The 16,549-nt window shown below is 47.5% G+C and overlaps 1 protein-coding gene across 12 annotated transcripts in view; it reads left to right on the top strand.

The window, feature by feature from the left end:
- The window catches only part of NBEA (neurobeachin), an 823,962-nt gene that overhangs the window by 379,656 nt on the left and 427,757 nt on the right, over positions 1–16,549 (top strand). For all 12 annotated transcript variants that reach the window (XM_065581345.1, XM_065581343.1, XM_065581347.1 and 9 more), the window contains one exon: positions 1,979–2,106. In XM_065581345.1, coding sequence (XP_065437417.1) covers positions 1,979–2,106 — 128 coding nt within the window. The remainder of the gene's footprint in view (positions 1–1,978; positions 2,107–16,549) is intronic.

The raw sequence follows: 16,549 nt of genomic DNA, 5'->3' as shown, positions 1-16,549 counted from the left end.
TTCATATGAACTTTATTTATATATTGTTCTATGTGTAGTGGATGCCTTTGAAAACTCAGAATTCATCATTCCAGGTATCATCAATAATTTTAGTTTCTTCCTACTTAAAATGTCAGCACTTAAATAATTAAGAACAATAATGTTCTCAGTGCTGTAAAAGAAGCAAAAAGAAGATGGTTTTTGCCCCCAATGGCATGCAGTCCAAAGAGAGACTACTAAAGGCCCAAAAGAGGAAAAACCTAGTTTCCTGTTGTGTTTTTAAACTAATGATTCATCTGCTGTGGGAAACACAAAATACTTTGAATCTTTAGTACAGATTTGAAAGAGGAGAAGGAAGTAGCTTGTCAAGCCACTGATTGGGAGGGGAGTTACATGCATGGGAAGCCCAAGGGACTACAATAACTACAAGTCACGATGGAATAGCACATGTTGAGTATTTAATAGCATCTGATAAACTTGGAACTCTAGATCAAACTTTTCCTGTTGTGCCCCACTTACCAGTAATGGATTCTGTCCATGCCCTCCATAACTGCAAAGTTGGTTCAGTAGAGGAGCTTGCTCTGAAGATGGAGCTGGGGACAGAACTGGGTAATGGGGGGGGGGGGGATCTGGGGCTAGAGACAGAGCTGGCTGGGAGGGGAGAGGGAATGACGGCAGAACTTGGCTGGGGATGGAGTGGAGCTGTGGCTGAGGGCAGAGCTGGGCTGGGGGCAGAGCAGGGTTGGGTGGTGCTCCCTGTGGGGGCTGGCCTGGGCCCTGCTGTGTGCCCCCCAAACGTTCCTTCTATGAGGGCACATTCCACAGTTTGGGAACCACTGCTCTAGAGAGAGGATTATTACTTAATATTTATATTAGGGTAGCACCTAGAAGCCCCCACAATGGTAGGTTGTGTACAAACAGATATTGAGAAATAGTCCCTGCTCCAGAAGGCTTACCATCTAAATAGACAAGCCAGAGAAAGGGAGAGTCTGAAAACTGAGGTGCAGAGAGGTGATATGACTTACCCAAGATTACACAGCTAGTAAGTGGCAAAGCCAATGAGTAGAATCCAGGTCTCCTGACTCCCATCCCTATTACTTGGTCCATTTTGCCTAACATCTCAAAGCTAGACTTTGTTGTCTGAAAGTTTATCAAGAAAGCAAGAATGTTTGTATGAGGTGGTCTTAACCATTAAAAATTCTCCTCTTCATGCTTCTGAAGTTGAGAAAAATTATGAAATACTGAGAATGCAAAGTTGCTGCTGCAGAGCAACTGCCAGTGCACATTCGTGCATATTTTAGAGATATTTAAAATTCAGTTATTTATACTCTGTTCACTTGTATAATACAAAAGCAGGACACACATTACAACAAAGACAAATTATATTAGACTCTTCATTATGGAAGGTGATATAAAGGGGACAATTAAGTTCTGGTGAAACCAGGCACATCCAGTTTGGCTATTTCAGTATTGAGAGTCCTTGCCTCATGGATGTGAAAGTTCATTTGGGAAAAAATTGCATACAATGAGAACACTTAAAAGTTGGATATTTTCCATGCTGTAGTATTTTCACCTTTTAATTGAATTTTCTGTACTTAAAAGTTTTTGTAGTAAAATCAGGGTCTGTTTTTGTTTTTGTGGGTTTTTTTAAGCACAACAAACATACGTCGTTAGTTGAAATGATAGATGAAGAGGACTTGCATTTTGATGCCTGGGGTTCTCTCATCCTCCCTTAAAAATGAGAATAAAATGCTTTCTATTTTGTATTGATTTATAAGTCCTGCTAAGTTAGTGAGACAGTCATTTTCCTGAGCTGGACACGAGTGTTATAATTTCTTTACTAACTTTTTAAACACTGTATTGTTAATCAAATCACAGTCATTCCATTATCAGAAGACACACTGATACTTACAGCCTTAATTAGTAAATAGACATAATGTGATATCATTTAATTGCTGATATTTATTTGCCTTCAATTCACATGCTTTCTTTTCTACAGCATCACTGCAAAGCTTGAAAGAGCTTTAGAAAAAGTGGCCCCACTCCTGCGTGAAATTTTTGTAGACTTCGCCCCTTTCTTGTCCCGTACGCTGTTGGGCAGTCATGGACAAGAACTGCTGATTGAAGGTACTGAACCATTATTAAATTACTAATATTTTGGCTATTACTCTGTGCATAAGGCATAAAATGCTATATGCATGTGAGCTGTGAATTAATCTTTCCTTTTCAGAGGAAGTTATATAACTATTTAGTGGTGCATTAAGAACTTTAGGTAGATATAGTTTCATTTCCTGTAACTTATTTTCTATTTGAGTAATGCCTGTTGATTCATGAAAATTGACTACTTTTATTCCCAGTTTCTTAATTTGTTTTGTAAGTGGCACCTTGGGTACATGCACAAGCTGTTCATCCTGGCTTCCAAACAAACACAACATAATTAACTTTAATTTCTATATATTAACTTTCAAATATTATGAGTACTGTAAGTCACTCAGTCTGATTTTTAAGAGGCTAGAAAAATGAGAGAGCAGATTAAAATAATTGAACCGGGGAGAAAAAGGAAGGAGACTGTGTGCTAAGATAGATAATGTATGGAGATAGAAGTGGAAGATTCCATGATAAGTAACCCTTCTTACTCCCCATCGTGTACAGATGGATTTCCATAGGCAAATTGTTACCTTATTTTACATATTTTGCAATATGGTCTGGGGTGGGGAGGGTTGAAGTGTAATTATTGTTGAATGGAACATTCTCAGAACCTTTTAAAAGGCTTTTAGTTCATATTTACATATTGTCTTGATTTCCTAGTGGTCATAAAGTGTTGGGAAGACAAATGAATAGACTTCCTACACTATTTTTATTCACAATATGCAAATAGTTACTGTTTGCAATGAACAAAGATATTCATGCAAAGCAGCAAGTTTATACATATAACAATCTACATAAGGGCTATTGTGAAAAACATAAATTTGAGTTCAAATTCTCCAGCCAAACTCCTTCTCTCCTGCACACGTACCACCCAAATACTAATACATAATTTCCCCACTTCCCAGAGCCAGCCACCACATGCCCTTCTATCCTTAATGCTCAATGTATTTGAATCTGATGATTCTGGCTGTTGGGCAATTGGCCTTATGTTTGTTGTCCGGCTATGCCGAAAAAAGGACAGGAAACACTTGATATGATTTCAATCAGGCTGCAACTTTATTATTAGATGTTTGGGACTACCCGGCAAATAACAGTATACAGTGCAGGTAACCCCATATTCATTCAATAACTATCCAGGGGGCTTCTGTCAGCCCTCCCCCCCCCCTCTTTTTTTTATCCAGGTCCCCCAGCCAACCCATTGCTGGGACCTTACCATTGCCCTTCCCTCATAGGAGGAGTAAGGTGGACTATAAGAAAGGGAAGTTGGCTCCCTGCCATACCATTCATTCATAGGAGCCCCGAACACACACACACTCTTTAAGTCCTTTTTAAGTCCTTTACCAAGCCTCTGGTCACTATACCCCTTCCCTATGGAGTTTCTGCACTGGACATCTGCCCCACAGTTACATAATGAGTTGCAACATATAGCTTAACTCCCTTCATGCCTCACATTAATAATGCCTCCCTGAACCCAGTGTGGGGAAGGTGAAAACCCCACCAACTCCACCAATCTGGTGGTGAAGGAAAAATTTCTTCCCAGCCCCCCTATAAAGGGGCGACTAGCGCAATGCCCAGCAGGTCCTAACCAAACCTGGTACTTTGCCACCTAAAGGGGGCAGGGGGTGGGTGTTGCCTCACCTGCTCTGTGGAAGAGGGCTTCTCTGGATTGGGCTTGCCCCTTTTCAACCCTTCTAGTCCCAGAGGATGAGTCACCATCGCTAGTCTGACCCATTCCCTACTTTTGCAGCAGTTCTCACTTTTCCCCCTCCCCCACAGCCCTAGAACACTGTTTCCTTTCCCTTGGCCAGTCAGACAACCTTCTCCCCTCTGAAAGGTGCAGTGTGGTCATTTGTCTAGTTACTCTGTAACACAAGGAAAGCCATTTGAATGCAATAATTCCCCACATGGGTTCCAATATTTTCTATTGTCTCATAGTTTTACAATTGTGAAAGGAAACTATTGATTTGACTTAAATACATGTAAAGCTACTGGCCAGGAATTTTCCCAGTAATTTGCAGGGATTCTAAGCTGCTTCACTGGGTTCCTGTCTTAGATACCTTATTTCAGTGAAATTACTGGTGGCACATCTTTGCAACTTTGGTTACAACGTTATTTGAATTAACCTCTTAAAATCAGTAAAACGAAAATCATAGTTCATAGCAGATATTTGACAGATATTGTTTGGTTTCACTCTTTCTTACAGAGTGCAAACCAACTTGGCTTAGTTTCATTTAGGTCCTTTCTTAAGACAAATTCCTACAGGTACTAGCACTGGTTTAGCTGTATTGGTGCCAGCAATGGTGGGAGCCTCAGCATGAACTCCAGCAGCTTCTGGCAAGTGACAGAGATTTAAATGTCAGAAGCCACAGGAGTCCTGACCACAGTTAGGCTCCCAGCAATGCAACTGAATCAGTGGCAGCACTCATGGGAATTTTCTCTATAATACTTCACAACACACACAAAGTGCAACCTAAAGAGGTAGCATTTATCTTGTCATTACATATACCTTGTTGCAGTAAAGAGCAGTTTTTTAATGTGATCTCATGGCAATAGATCTTTCTGCAGTAAGATAAAGGTTCACATTTTGTCACAACTGTACATCAGCATCATTAATGATATTAACAAAGCTCTGGGAAAGAGAATATGTGTTGCTTTGTGTTTCATCTATTGGCTGTTTGCCTGTAAAGAAATAAAGCAAAACGTTTTATAGTTCGACACAACAGCTATTATCTTCTGAGGCTTTTGTGTTTTTATAACAAAAGAGTGGAGTTTTTAATAAATAGATATTTAGAACCCCGTAAACTTTTACTACAAGTTTTTTACAATTTTACGTGAGACCAAATTTTGAATCTACACTTGGTAGTGTCTTAGCTGAACAGAAATATATTCATCTCATTAAAACAAAGAGAACATCATTTTTGACCTACTGCATTACATTTTAAACTCCTTCCCTTACACCGTTTGATTTACTTATTATTTCTCTAGTGCACTTAAGGCTGGTCTCTTCTAATTTTCAAAGCTTTAATCAAAATATGCAATTATATTCAGCAGAAAGAAATTGCTGTTGATATAGATAATTATTCAGACTTACTAGAAAGGTCTGAAAAGTAGATGGAACAAAAGTTTCTTAATCCAAGAGTGTCTGTTACCCGTATGTATTAATGGAATGGCAGCAAAAATAATTCTTCCACATTGGATAATCATTCTTTTCACCCAAGGGAAGATAATTAATCATGTCCTGTAACTTAATGTTGCATATCTAATCCATATAATATTCACATCTATACATCGTTCATTTATTTCCCTTTTGCGATGAGTTTTTACCTGGGCAGTCCAAAATTTTCAAAATTGGACATCCAAAGTTAAGCAACTAAATTATATGCTAACACCTACATAAGTAACCTCATTTTCACATATGCTTAGAACTCATAACTCCTGTTGAAGTAAGGCCAGTTATTTGGGTGCCTAGTTTGTAGGCACCAATGTTTGAAAATGTTCCACTCAATGCAAAAAGGTATTTCTTGTCTACTTAATAGTTGTTGATCAAGGAGTACTATTTCCTCTTTAAGGTATGAAGATAATAAAAATAATGGCTTTTGACAAGCAAGCTGTCTTAGGCACACTCAATGGTACTTATAAAGGAAAAAGAAACTACCGTACTTGTTTATTGTAGTGTTAGATATAATAAACGTGCTTAGGAGTTAATTTGTCTATCTTGGATATGTATATAGTGCTTAACATCTTGATACCTAAGCATTGATCAATCAGAGTAATTATATAAATGGAAAAAAATTCTATTCAGAATAATTTCCTAGCTTTTCTTTATTAAAAAGATTATCATCCCCTTGTCCCTTCAAAGTGCATCTCCACTGACTCTATTGAGTGGAGTATACCAATGGAATGCTTCCTAGGGTGATAGTGCACAGAATTCTTGTGTAGTGTCTTGATAATGTAAGTTGAATCTTTTATTGGCAAACGACAATTAGCTTGTCTGTTCTCTTTGTAAGAATTTGATCTATTGTTTTATATGTTTAAAGATTTTAATTATAACAAGATTACAAAGTAGTAAATAAACTTCATTTCATCTCATTTGAAGTTGCTGCCTCTTTTTCAAATTGATCAACATAAATCTGTTTATTGTATGTTGTAAAACATATTTCCTTTTAATTACTCAAGTTTGAAGCATAAATATTTAATTCCTGTTCTTGCTGTCTTTCAAAATCTGCATGCCTGGTTTGTTTTGTTTGTTTTATTTTTTGCATGGTTCTAAAGCGTCTACCATAGCTACCAACAGCTTAATTCTGTGAAGTGCTGAACACCATCAGTTATCATTGATGCCAATAGAAGATGTTGGCCCTCAGCCCTGATGGATCTAGGCTCTTCTATGTGTCTGGGTTTTATTTGTAATTGCACAGTTGTTGAAATCCATGTAATAAATTACAGAGTCATGGGTGCATTTATAACCCACTTTACCTAGCACTCTGTTTATTAATATATACCTGCTGAAACAGCATCTAACATTCCAAATCTTTGAGCAACTTCAAACAGTCACTACTTTCAAATTAAAAACTCTCCCCTTATACTCTCCCAGCTTAAAAAAAAAAATCTGTGCTATAAATGTGTGTTCCTTACCTCACCAAATAATGTCACAGTACAGTGTTCAGTACATATTCATTGATACCTATTCATTGATACATGGCATCCATTTTATCCCTGATAGATCATGAGATATCAAACCATAAGTTCACAATATTAGGCTACTTTAGGTTATGGTTAGAGCTTTCTAAAATATTAGTTATAATTGTTCTCTCCCTCCATGACCTGCACCGTTCTACTTCCAATTCCAAAACAATTTCTGTATGAGATGTGCATAATATCTGATGTGGTTCAATAAAAGTTTTATTGGCACCCTTTTGAGAAGACCTGCATAAGTCATTCATGGTTTCTTGGTTAATGCAGCAATCTCAAACTCTGGATGATAAAAACCTGTATACTACACCATGCTGTCATATATGTCTTAAATTTATAGATTTATAGATTATAAAACCAGAAGGGACCACTGATGGTCTGGTCCGACCACCTGTCTAACACAGACCATAGGATTTCCCTCAGTTAATAACTTGAAGCACAGTTCCAGTCCATGCTCAGATAATAAGTACAATGTGGTTTACGTTTTGAGAAGAGATATGAGGAACTGGCTGCTGTGGTCAGGACTGAGCCAGAGACAAGCAGAGATCTCACAACGTTTAGTTGTTCATACATATGCTGGTAAGGCCACTGGTGTCACAAGGACTTTGTGTAGTTGCTGACTGGGGATGAAGGAGGTGTTTATTGATATACTGATTTTCTGCATGCTTTGTAAAGTAGTACTTTTTCCCTTTTTGTCTCTCTTCCCAATAAACTTTTTTCTCCTAGTGTCTTGCACTTCTTACAGTTTGTATCTTGATGTGATTCATTGATTTCTTAAACCACTATATAGGTTAAAACTATTCTTGGAGATAGCTCTACCTTGCACGGGGACGTGTATGCCTACTATTTTAGTGCTACTAATTGATTATGTCAAATTCAATTTACATTGAACAATTGACACCACAAGCCAGATCAATGCCACCCAACTTACAAACTCAGGCCTGTCAGACATGTTGGCTAGTGCCACCTTATGCAACGAGTTACAAAGTTTAAAACCAACAGCTTAGAATCAACCCCAAAACAGCCAGATAACAGAAGTCAGGGATTCGGAGCTTTCATTGTGAAGCTCTGTTTAACAGTTGGGCAGACACATAGTGTGATGTCTTCAGTTTCCAGATGGTCTCCAGATGCAACCAGATAAAGTTCATTACAATAGTCTAGCCTTGAGGTGACAGTGGTTTGAATAACTCTAAAATGGTCTGTATTGAAAAGAAAAGTATATACACCAGAGGTGAGCAAACTACGGCCTGTGGCCCGCGGGACCGTCCTGCCCAGCCCCCGAACTCCTGGCTCTGGTGGCTAGCCCCAGCCCCTCCCCCACTATCCCCTCTCCCCCGCAGCCTCAGCTCACTTGCTCCGCCACCTCAGCTCACTTGCTCTGCCACAGGCTCAATACTCTGGCCAGCGGGACTATGAGCTCCTGGGGCAGCGCAGCTGCAGAGCCGGGCCTGACCCGGTCTCTGTGCTGTGTGGTGGCGGCGGCAGCGGCAAGGCCCAGCTGTAGCGCCACCAGCCACCGGTGCGCCAGGCAGCACAGTAAGGGGGCAGGGAGTGGGGGGGGGGGGTTGGATAGAGGGCAGGGGAGTTCAGGGTGGTGGTCAGGGGGCGGGGGTGTGGATGGGGCAGTCAGGAAGGAGGGGGGGTTGAATGGGGCGGTAGGGGGCAGTCAGGGGCAGGGGTTCTGGGGGCAGTCAGGGGACAGGGAGAAGGGGTAGCTGGATGGGGCAGGGGTCCCGGGGGGGCTGTCAGGAATGAGAGGAGGGGTTGGATGGGGCACTGGGGGTCCAGGGGTGGTCGGGGACAGGGAGCGGGGGTGTGTGGATGGGGCAGGGTTCCCGGGGGGGCCTTCAGGGAACAGGAGGAGTTGGATGGGGCAGGAGTCCGGGGCAGGTGGGGGCCGGGCCACGACCCCCTCCCCTAACCGGCCCTCCATACAATTTATGAAACCCGATGCAGCCCTCAGGCCAAAAAGTTTGCTCGCCCCTGATATACACCCTCCTTCCTGGGCACAGATGCAAAAAAAAAAAAAAAAGCACTCTTCAGTATAGCTACACTGGAGTGTCCTAGGATCTAACAAGACTCCTAAATTGTGATCCTTTGTCACATATGGTGCTTTCACTCCTCCAGTGAGGGATACGAATATAATCTTTACCAATCCTTCTGATTTCCTAATCATAATTACCTCAGTCTTGTCTGAATGGAGCCTCAACCAGGTAGTCCTTCTCCAAGGGTCATTTTCTTACAAATACTGTTATACATTCCACTGCACCATTCAAATTAGATAGACTCATAGACTTTAAGGTCAGAAGGGACCATCATGATCATCTGGTCTGACCCCCTGCATGCTGCAGGCCACAAAACCCTTCCCTGGACTCTGCCGTTGAAGTCCCCAATCCTGTGTTTTAGTTACTTCAATCGGCAGAGACCCTCCTGCTAGCGATCCCTGCCCCATGCTGCGGAGGAAAGCGAAAAACCTCCAGAGGCTCAGCCAATTTACCCTGGAGGAAAATTCCTTCCCGACCCCAAATATGGCGATCAGTAAGACCCCGAGCATGTAGGCAAGAGTCTCTAGCCTGACCCCTGTTGGCCATTATACTATTTACGTACCATTGCTTGGTTTTCCTTGGCTACTATGTTTTACCATTAAACCATTCCCTCCATAAACTTATCTAACTTAATCTTAAAACCAGACAGGTCCGTCGCCCCCACCGTTTCCCTCGGAAGGCCGTTCCAATATTTCACCCCTCTGACGATCAGAAACCTTCGTCTAATTTCAAGCCTGAACTTCCCCACGGCCAGTTTATATCCATTCGTTCTCGTGTCCACATTAGTACTAAGCTGGAATAGTTCCTCTCCCTCCCTTGTATTTATCCCTCTGATGTATTTAAAGATAGCAATGAAACAGAGAATATCATACTGATGGCAGCACAGCCCATGCCTCCTCATTAACCTATCAAATGGCCTTGTGTACATATTGCACAAGAGATGAGACAATAAGATTCATGTGGAACCCTGCATAGGAGAATTCTTGGAGCAGTTGCCCAAAACAATCCTTTGGGACCAAAGAAAGGAATTTAGCCAGTAACGAGCAGCAGTACCATCCGTTCTTCTTCGAGTGCTTGCTCATATCCATTCCATTAGGTGTGTGCGCGCCGCGTGCACGATCGTCGGAAGATTTTTACCCTAGCAACACCGGCGGGTCGGCTGTGGAGCCCCCTAGAGTGGCGCCTTCATGGCGCTGAATATATACCCCAGCCGACCCGGCGCCCCCTCAGTTCCTTCTTACCGCCCCTGACGGTCGTTGGAACTGTGGAGCGCTGCTTAGCTGCTCTCCACTTTCCCTAGCTTATCTTGTTGTATCATAGTTGTAGTTATAGTTATAGTCTTAGAGTTTGTTGTAAGTTAGTTAAGTAGTTTTAAAGTTGTTCTAAATAGTCCAGGGGATTAAGGGGGTCGTCTCCCCCCTTTTCTCCCCCGGCCGCGGGGCCGGGCTCATGCCCAACGCTCCCGGCTTCAAGCTGTGCGCCTCCTGCGCTAAACCTATGCCCACGAGCGACCCGCACGAATCTTGTCTGAAGTGCCTGGGAGAGTCACACCAGACAGACAAGTGTAAAATCTGTAAGGCCTTTCGTCCGAGAACCAAGAAGGAGCGGGACTTTCGGCTCAGGCAACTTCTGATGGAGGCGGCTCTTAGCCCGGACGCTCCTTCCACGAGCAAGGCCCCGGCACCTAGCACCTCGGTGCGCAGTGCCCCGGCGGCACCGGCTGCGACGACCACGCGAGTGGCGTCAGACAAGCCTCCCCGGCACCGGACCTCGTCGGCACCGCAGACACAGCAAGTGCCTCGGCGCCGGTCCTTATCCCCAGGGCATAAAAAAGCCCATAAGACGGGGACATCAGTGCCGAAGACGCCAGCTCCCCCAGTGTCGGGGGTAGAGCCGCGTCCACCGGTGGAGCAACGAAAACAGGTGCCTCCGGCACCGTCGACTCCGGCGCCGAGGCCGTTGAGTCCGGTGCAAATAGCGTCTCCCCCCAGGCCGGCGGTGATACAGTGCCTCCCGTCGACTCCAGAGACCTTCGCGGCGGCGAGAGACTTAATAGCTCTCACGGAGCCGGCACCGCCTCAGCCACCGGCACCGACTGCACCGTTGACTCGCCCGGTCCAGTCGAGGGGGAAACCTGCCTTGATGCGCCCGCCATCACAAGGGCTGGAACCTCGGCACCGGTCCAGGTCCCGAAGCAGGTCCCCACGCCGCTCGCAGTCCCGGCACCGAATATCGTCTCGGCACCGGTCGTACTCGCGGCCAAGATCTTCTTCGCGGCACCGCTCTTCGTCTCGGCACCGACATGATCGTCGGCACCGATCAACGTCGAGACGTAGTTCTCGGCACCGCTACGGTCGGCGCTCGACGTCGAGGGGTCGCTCCCGGCACCGGGCATACTCCAGGTCCTCGTCGAGGTCCAGATCCGACTCCCGGCACCGACGAGGTCATCGGCACCGGTCGCGGTCCCGGCACCGATCGCCGGCACCGCGCAGAGATAGATCATCTCCGGACCGGCACCGTGCGGCACCGCAGCCCACCGGGATGGTTTCATCTCTCTCGGCACCGCCATGGCCGTCTAGATCGGTGTCTCGCTCCTCGGAGGACCTGTCGAGATCGGCATACCCCCCTCAAGGGCACGCCGATGAACAAAATTTCGGCCACTGGCAAGAGATGGCAGAGGACCAATCTCATGGACCATCTCACTGGTCGTTTTGGACCCCGTGGGCATACCACCAAGAGCAAGGGGCTCCGATACCATCGACCTCTCGCTCGGGTCACTCGGTTAGAAGGGCCCCAGAATCCACCATCTCTCGGCCTCCGCCAGGAGGCATGGAGGCTTCGGTGTCCACGCCACCCGACACCAGGGACCCAAGTGCAGGTGATGCCCCGGCCCAAGAGCAAGGGGATCAGGACCCCCCCTTGGATCCGGTACCACCGGAGGCATCCTCTTCCTCCTCTCCGGACGAGGCAGTGGCGGGCACTTCATGTACGGGTCCCCCTCCGATAGATCTTCGGGCTCACCAGGATCTCCTGCGTAGGATGGCCCGTAATATGGACCTGCAGGCGGAGGAGATAGTGGAGGTGCACGACCCGATCGTGAACATCCTTGGAGCAGATGCCCCATCGAGGGTGGCGTTACCTCTGATCCGCACGATCCAATCGAATGCGGATACGATATGGCAAACTCCTGCCTCCATTCCACCCACAGCGAGAGGGGTGGAAAGAAAATACTTTGTCCCCTCTAAGGACTATGGGTACTTGTATACCCACCCCCAACCGTGCTCACTGGTGGTGGAATCAGTGAATGCACGAGAGCGCCACGGCCAGCAGGCTGCAGCGCCTAAATCAAAGGAGGCTAAGCGGCTCGACCTGTTTGGCCGTAAGGTCTACTCAGCCGGAGGGCTACAACTTAGAGCGGCGAACCAACAGGCGCTACTGAGCCGCTACAATTTCAACTCCTGGAACTCTATGGGGAAGTTTAAGGAGTTGATTCCCCAAGAGTCCAGGGAAGAGTTTGGAGCCATGGTAGAGGAGGGCAAGAAGGTGGCTCGGACCTCCTTGCAGGCCTCCTTGGACATTGCAGACTCAGCGGCGAGGACCCTGGCTTCGGGTATCGCTATGCGCAGGATCTCCTGGCTTCAGGTTTCGGGTTTGCCTCCGGAGCTGCAGCAAACCCTACAAGATCTGCCTTTTGAGGGTCATGGATTGTTCTCGGATAAGACGGACTCTCGCCTGCAGAGCCTCAAGGACTCGAGAACAATCATGCGCTCCCTGGGGATGCACGTTGTGGGCCCCCAGCGCAGGCCATTTAGGCCGCAACCTCAGCGCTTCTACCCCCCCCCCGCCTCGTCAGAGACAGGACTCGAACCGGAGGCGAGGGCGAGGTGGTAGAAGAAGGTGGACCGGCCCTCAACCCGGCCAGAACCAGGGGCCACCTCGACCACCTTCAGGCCCCAGGCAGAACTTTTGAAGGTGCGGTCGAGGACGGCGCCCCAGTCATCCCCCAGGATCCAGCCCCCTCCTTTCGGGATCGCCTCTCCCACTTCCACCGTGCTTGGTCCCTTATAACTTCGGACCGTTGGGTCCTCCGCACGGTGGAGAGGGGATACGCTATCCAGTTTTCTTCTATTCCCCCCTCCTCCCCCCCTTCCCCGTCCCTCTTCAGGGACCCTTCTCACGAGCAACTTCTTATACAGGAAGTTTCTACGCTCCTCGCTATGGGGGCCATAGAGGAGGTTCCAGTGGAATTAAGGGGCAGGGGATTCTATTCCCGTTATTTCCTCATCCCCAAGTCCAAAGGAGGTCTGCGACCCATCTTGGACTTGCGCGGACTCAACAAATTCGTAGTAAAGTTGAAGTTCCGCATGGTCTCTCTGGGGGCCATTATCCCTTCCCTCGATCCTGGAGACTGGTTTGCCGCCCTCGACATGAAAGACGCATACTTTCACATTGCTATTTTCCCGCCTCACAGACGCTTCCTCCGATTCGTGGTAAACAGGGTGCACTACCAATTTGCAGTCCTTCCCTTCGGACTATCTTCGGCCCCACGGGTCTTCACGAAATGTATGGCTGTCGTGGCAGCGCACCTTCGTCGGCAAGGGATACAGGTGTTCCCGTACCTAGACGACTGGCTGGTACGCGGTCGCACCAAGGAACAAGTTCGCGATCACGTCCACATAATAGTGCGCACATTCAACAAGTTGGGTATCTTACTCAACAAGGACAAATCCACTCTAGAACCTACCCAGAGAATAGAATTCATCGGTGCGGTTCTAGACTCCAGACGCGCACAAGCCATCCTGCCAGACAATCGCTTTTGCACCATCACGAGCCTCATCCAGGGACTCAAGGCCTTCCCAACTACCACGGTGAGGTCGTGCCTTACCCTCCTGGGTCACATGGCTTCATGCACGTACGTAACCAGGCATGCCAGACTTCGGCTTCGCCCACTCCAGACCTGGGTGTCATCAATATACCGCCCACATCGGGACAGCCTGAATATGGTGGTCACAATCCCGAACTCGGTCCTGACCTCCCTCACATGGTGGCTAGATCACAATGTGGTTTGCGAGGGGATGCCGTTTCACGCCCCACAACCCTCTTTGCACCTGGTCACAGACGCTTCATCTCTGGGTTGGGGCGCACATCTCAACGAGCACCATACCCAGGGCCTGTGGACTGCACCTCAGCTAGCCCTACACATCAATGTTCGGGAACTGATGGCGGTGCGCCTGGCGTGCCAGGCATTTCTCAATCTCCTACGTGGCCGCTGTGTGTTAGTTCTCACCGACAACACCACGGCCATGTTTTACATCAACAAGCAAGGAGGAGCACGTTCGTCAATTCTATGCCAAGAGGCCATTCGCCTGTGGGACTTCTGCATCGCCCACTCAATCCATCTCACGGCATCGTTCCTCCCTGGAGTCCAGAACACTTTAGCGGACCGGCTCAGCAGGTCCTTTCAAACGCACGAGTGGTCTATCCGTCCGGACATCATACATTCCGTCTTCCAGAAGTGGGGGTTTCCCCAGATAGACCTGTTTGCATCTCGAGACAACAGGAAGTGCCACGTGTTCTGCTCCCTGCAAGGTCGAGCTCCGGGCTCCCTCTCGGATGCGTTTCTCCTTCCCTGGAAAGACCACCTGCTTTATGCCTTCCCTCCGTTTCCTCTGGTCCACAAGGTACTGCTCAAATTGCGCAGAGACCAGGCACAGGTGATTCTGATCGCTCCAGCGTGGCCGAGACAACATTGGTACACCACGCTGTTGGAACTCTCGGTTCAGACACCGATCCCGCTTCCGTTGTATCCGGATCTCATCACGCAGAACCACGGCCGGCTGCGTCACCCCGACCTGCAATCACTCCACCTCACGGCGTGGCTGCTCCATGGTTCACCCAGGCAGAGCAACAGTGTTCTCACTCTGTCCAACAGATTCTGCTGAGCAGTAGGAAGCCCTCAACACGGACCACATACTTGGCCAAGTGGAAGCGGTTCTCCTGTTGGTGCGAACAACGAGCCACGTCCCCATTGCACGCACCTATCCCTCTCATTTTGGAATATCTCCTCTCCCTAAAACAGCAAGGGTTGGCGATATCTTCAATTAGAGTTCACCTGGCCGCTATATCGGCCTTCCATCCAGGGGAACTCGCGTCCTCGGTATTCTCTAACCCGATGGTCGTTAGATTCCTCAAGGGCTTAGACCGGATGTACCCACAACAACGTCAGCCCGTTCCGACGTGGGACCTCAACCTGGTTCTCTCCAAGCTCACAGGTCCTCCATTCGAGCCACTGGCCACCTGTTCACTTCTGTACCTGTCCTGGAAGACAGCCTTCCTCGTAGCCATCACCTCAGCAAGGCGCGTTTCTGAACTCAGGGCGCTTACATCCGAGCCCCCTTACACAGTTTTCCATAAGGATAAAGTGCAGCTCCGCCCACATCCTGCCTTTCTCCCTAAGGTGGTTTCTCCATTTCATATCAACCAGGATATATTTCTCCCGGTTTTTCACCCTAAACCACATGCTTCTCGCCAGGATCAACGTTTGCATTCCCTGGACGTACGCAGGGCCCTGGCCTTCTACATTGACCGCACAAGGCCCTTTAGAAAGACGACGCAACTCTTCGTTGCAGTGGCTGACCGAATGAAAGGCTCACCGGTCTCCTCACAACGCCTATCCTCCTGGATTACGTCTTGCATCCGGACTTGCTACGACCTGGCAGGTGTCTCAGTACCACACCTCACCGCTCACTCCACGAGGGCCCAAGCGTCCTCGACGGCTTTCCTGGCGCAAGTTCCGATCCAGGACATTTGTAGAGCTGCGGTTTGGTCGTCAGTCCACACGTTTACAGAACACTATGCACTAGTGCAGCAGTCCAGGGACGATGCTGCCTTTGGATCAGCGGTTTTGCACACAGCAATGTCTCACTCCGACCCCACCACCTAAGTTGGGCTTGGGAGTCACCTAATGGAATGGATATGAGCAAGCACTCGAAGAAGAAAAGACGGTTACTCACCGTTGTAACTGTTGTTCTTCGAGATGTGTTGCTCATATCCATTCCAAACCCGCCCTCCGTCCCCACTGTCGGAGTAGCCGGCAAGAAGGAACTGAGGGGGCGCCGGGTCGGCTGGGGTATATATTCAGCGCCATGAAGGCGCCACTCTAGGGGGCTCCACAGCCGACCCGCCGGTGTTGCTAGGGTAAAAATCTTCCGACGATCGTGCACGCGGCGCGCACACACCTAATGGAATGGATATGAGCAACACATCTCGAAGAACAACAGTTACAACGGTGAGTAACCGTCTTCTCCTCAAATATGGCAGCACATTGTGATCAGTGGTATCCATAGCAGCTGATGGAGTTAAAAGAATCAGCATGAACACTTTGCCCTCTCCTATCACTAGGAGAAAACTTATTGATGCTACCTGTGCAGTTTGTTCCATTTCCAGGTCTAAAACCTGCATGACTTGTAGCTTTTGTGGTTGCATATACATAGTTAGCAATTTCTGCCAATAGACTGTGACAATCTGGGAATTCCTTGGTACACTTTGCTGAAAAACTGGTAAGTCCTGTGTGCTCAAAATTTCTCTCCATCTTTCTCTCTCAGATTTTTCAAGGCTTTTTTTGTTGTTGTCATTCCTGTGGTCTGGAGCATAGATGCTATCAAGCTGACTATCTCCTTGTTAGCCCC

This window comes from Chrysemys picta, chromosome 1, assembly GCF_011386835.1.
Source record: "Chrysemys picta bellii isolate R12L10 chromosome 1, ASM1138683v2, whole genome shotgun sequence".
NCBI lineage: Eukaryota > Metazoa > Chordata > Testudines > Emydidae > Chrysemys > Chrysemys picta.
This window is presented reverse-complemented; position numbering and strand designations above follow the sequence as displayed.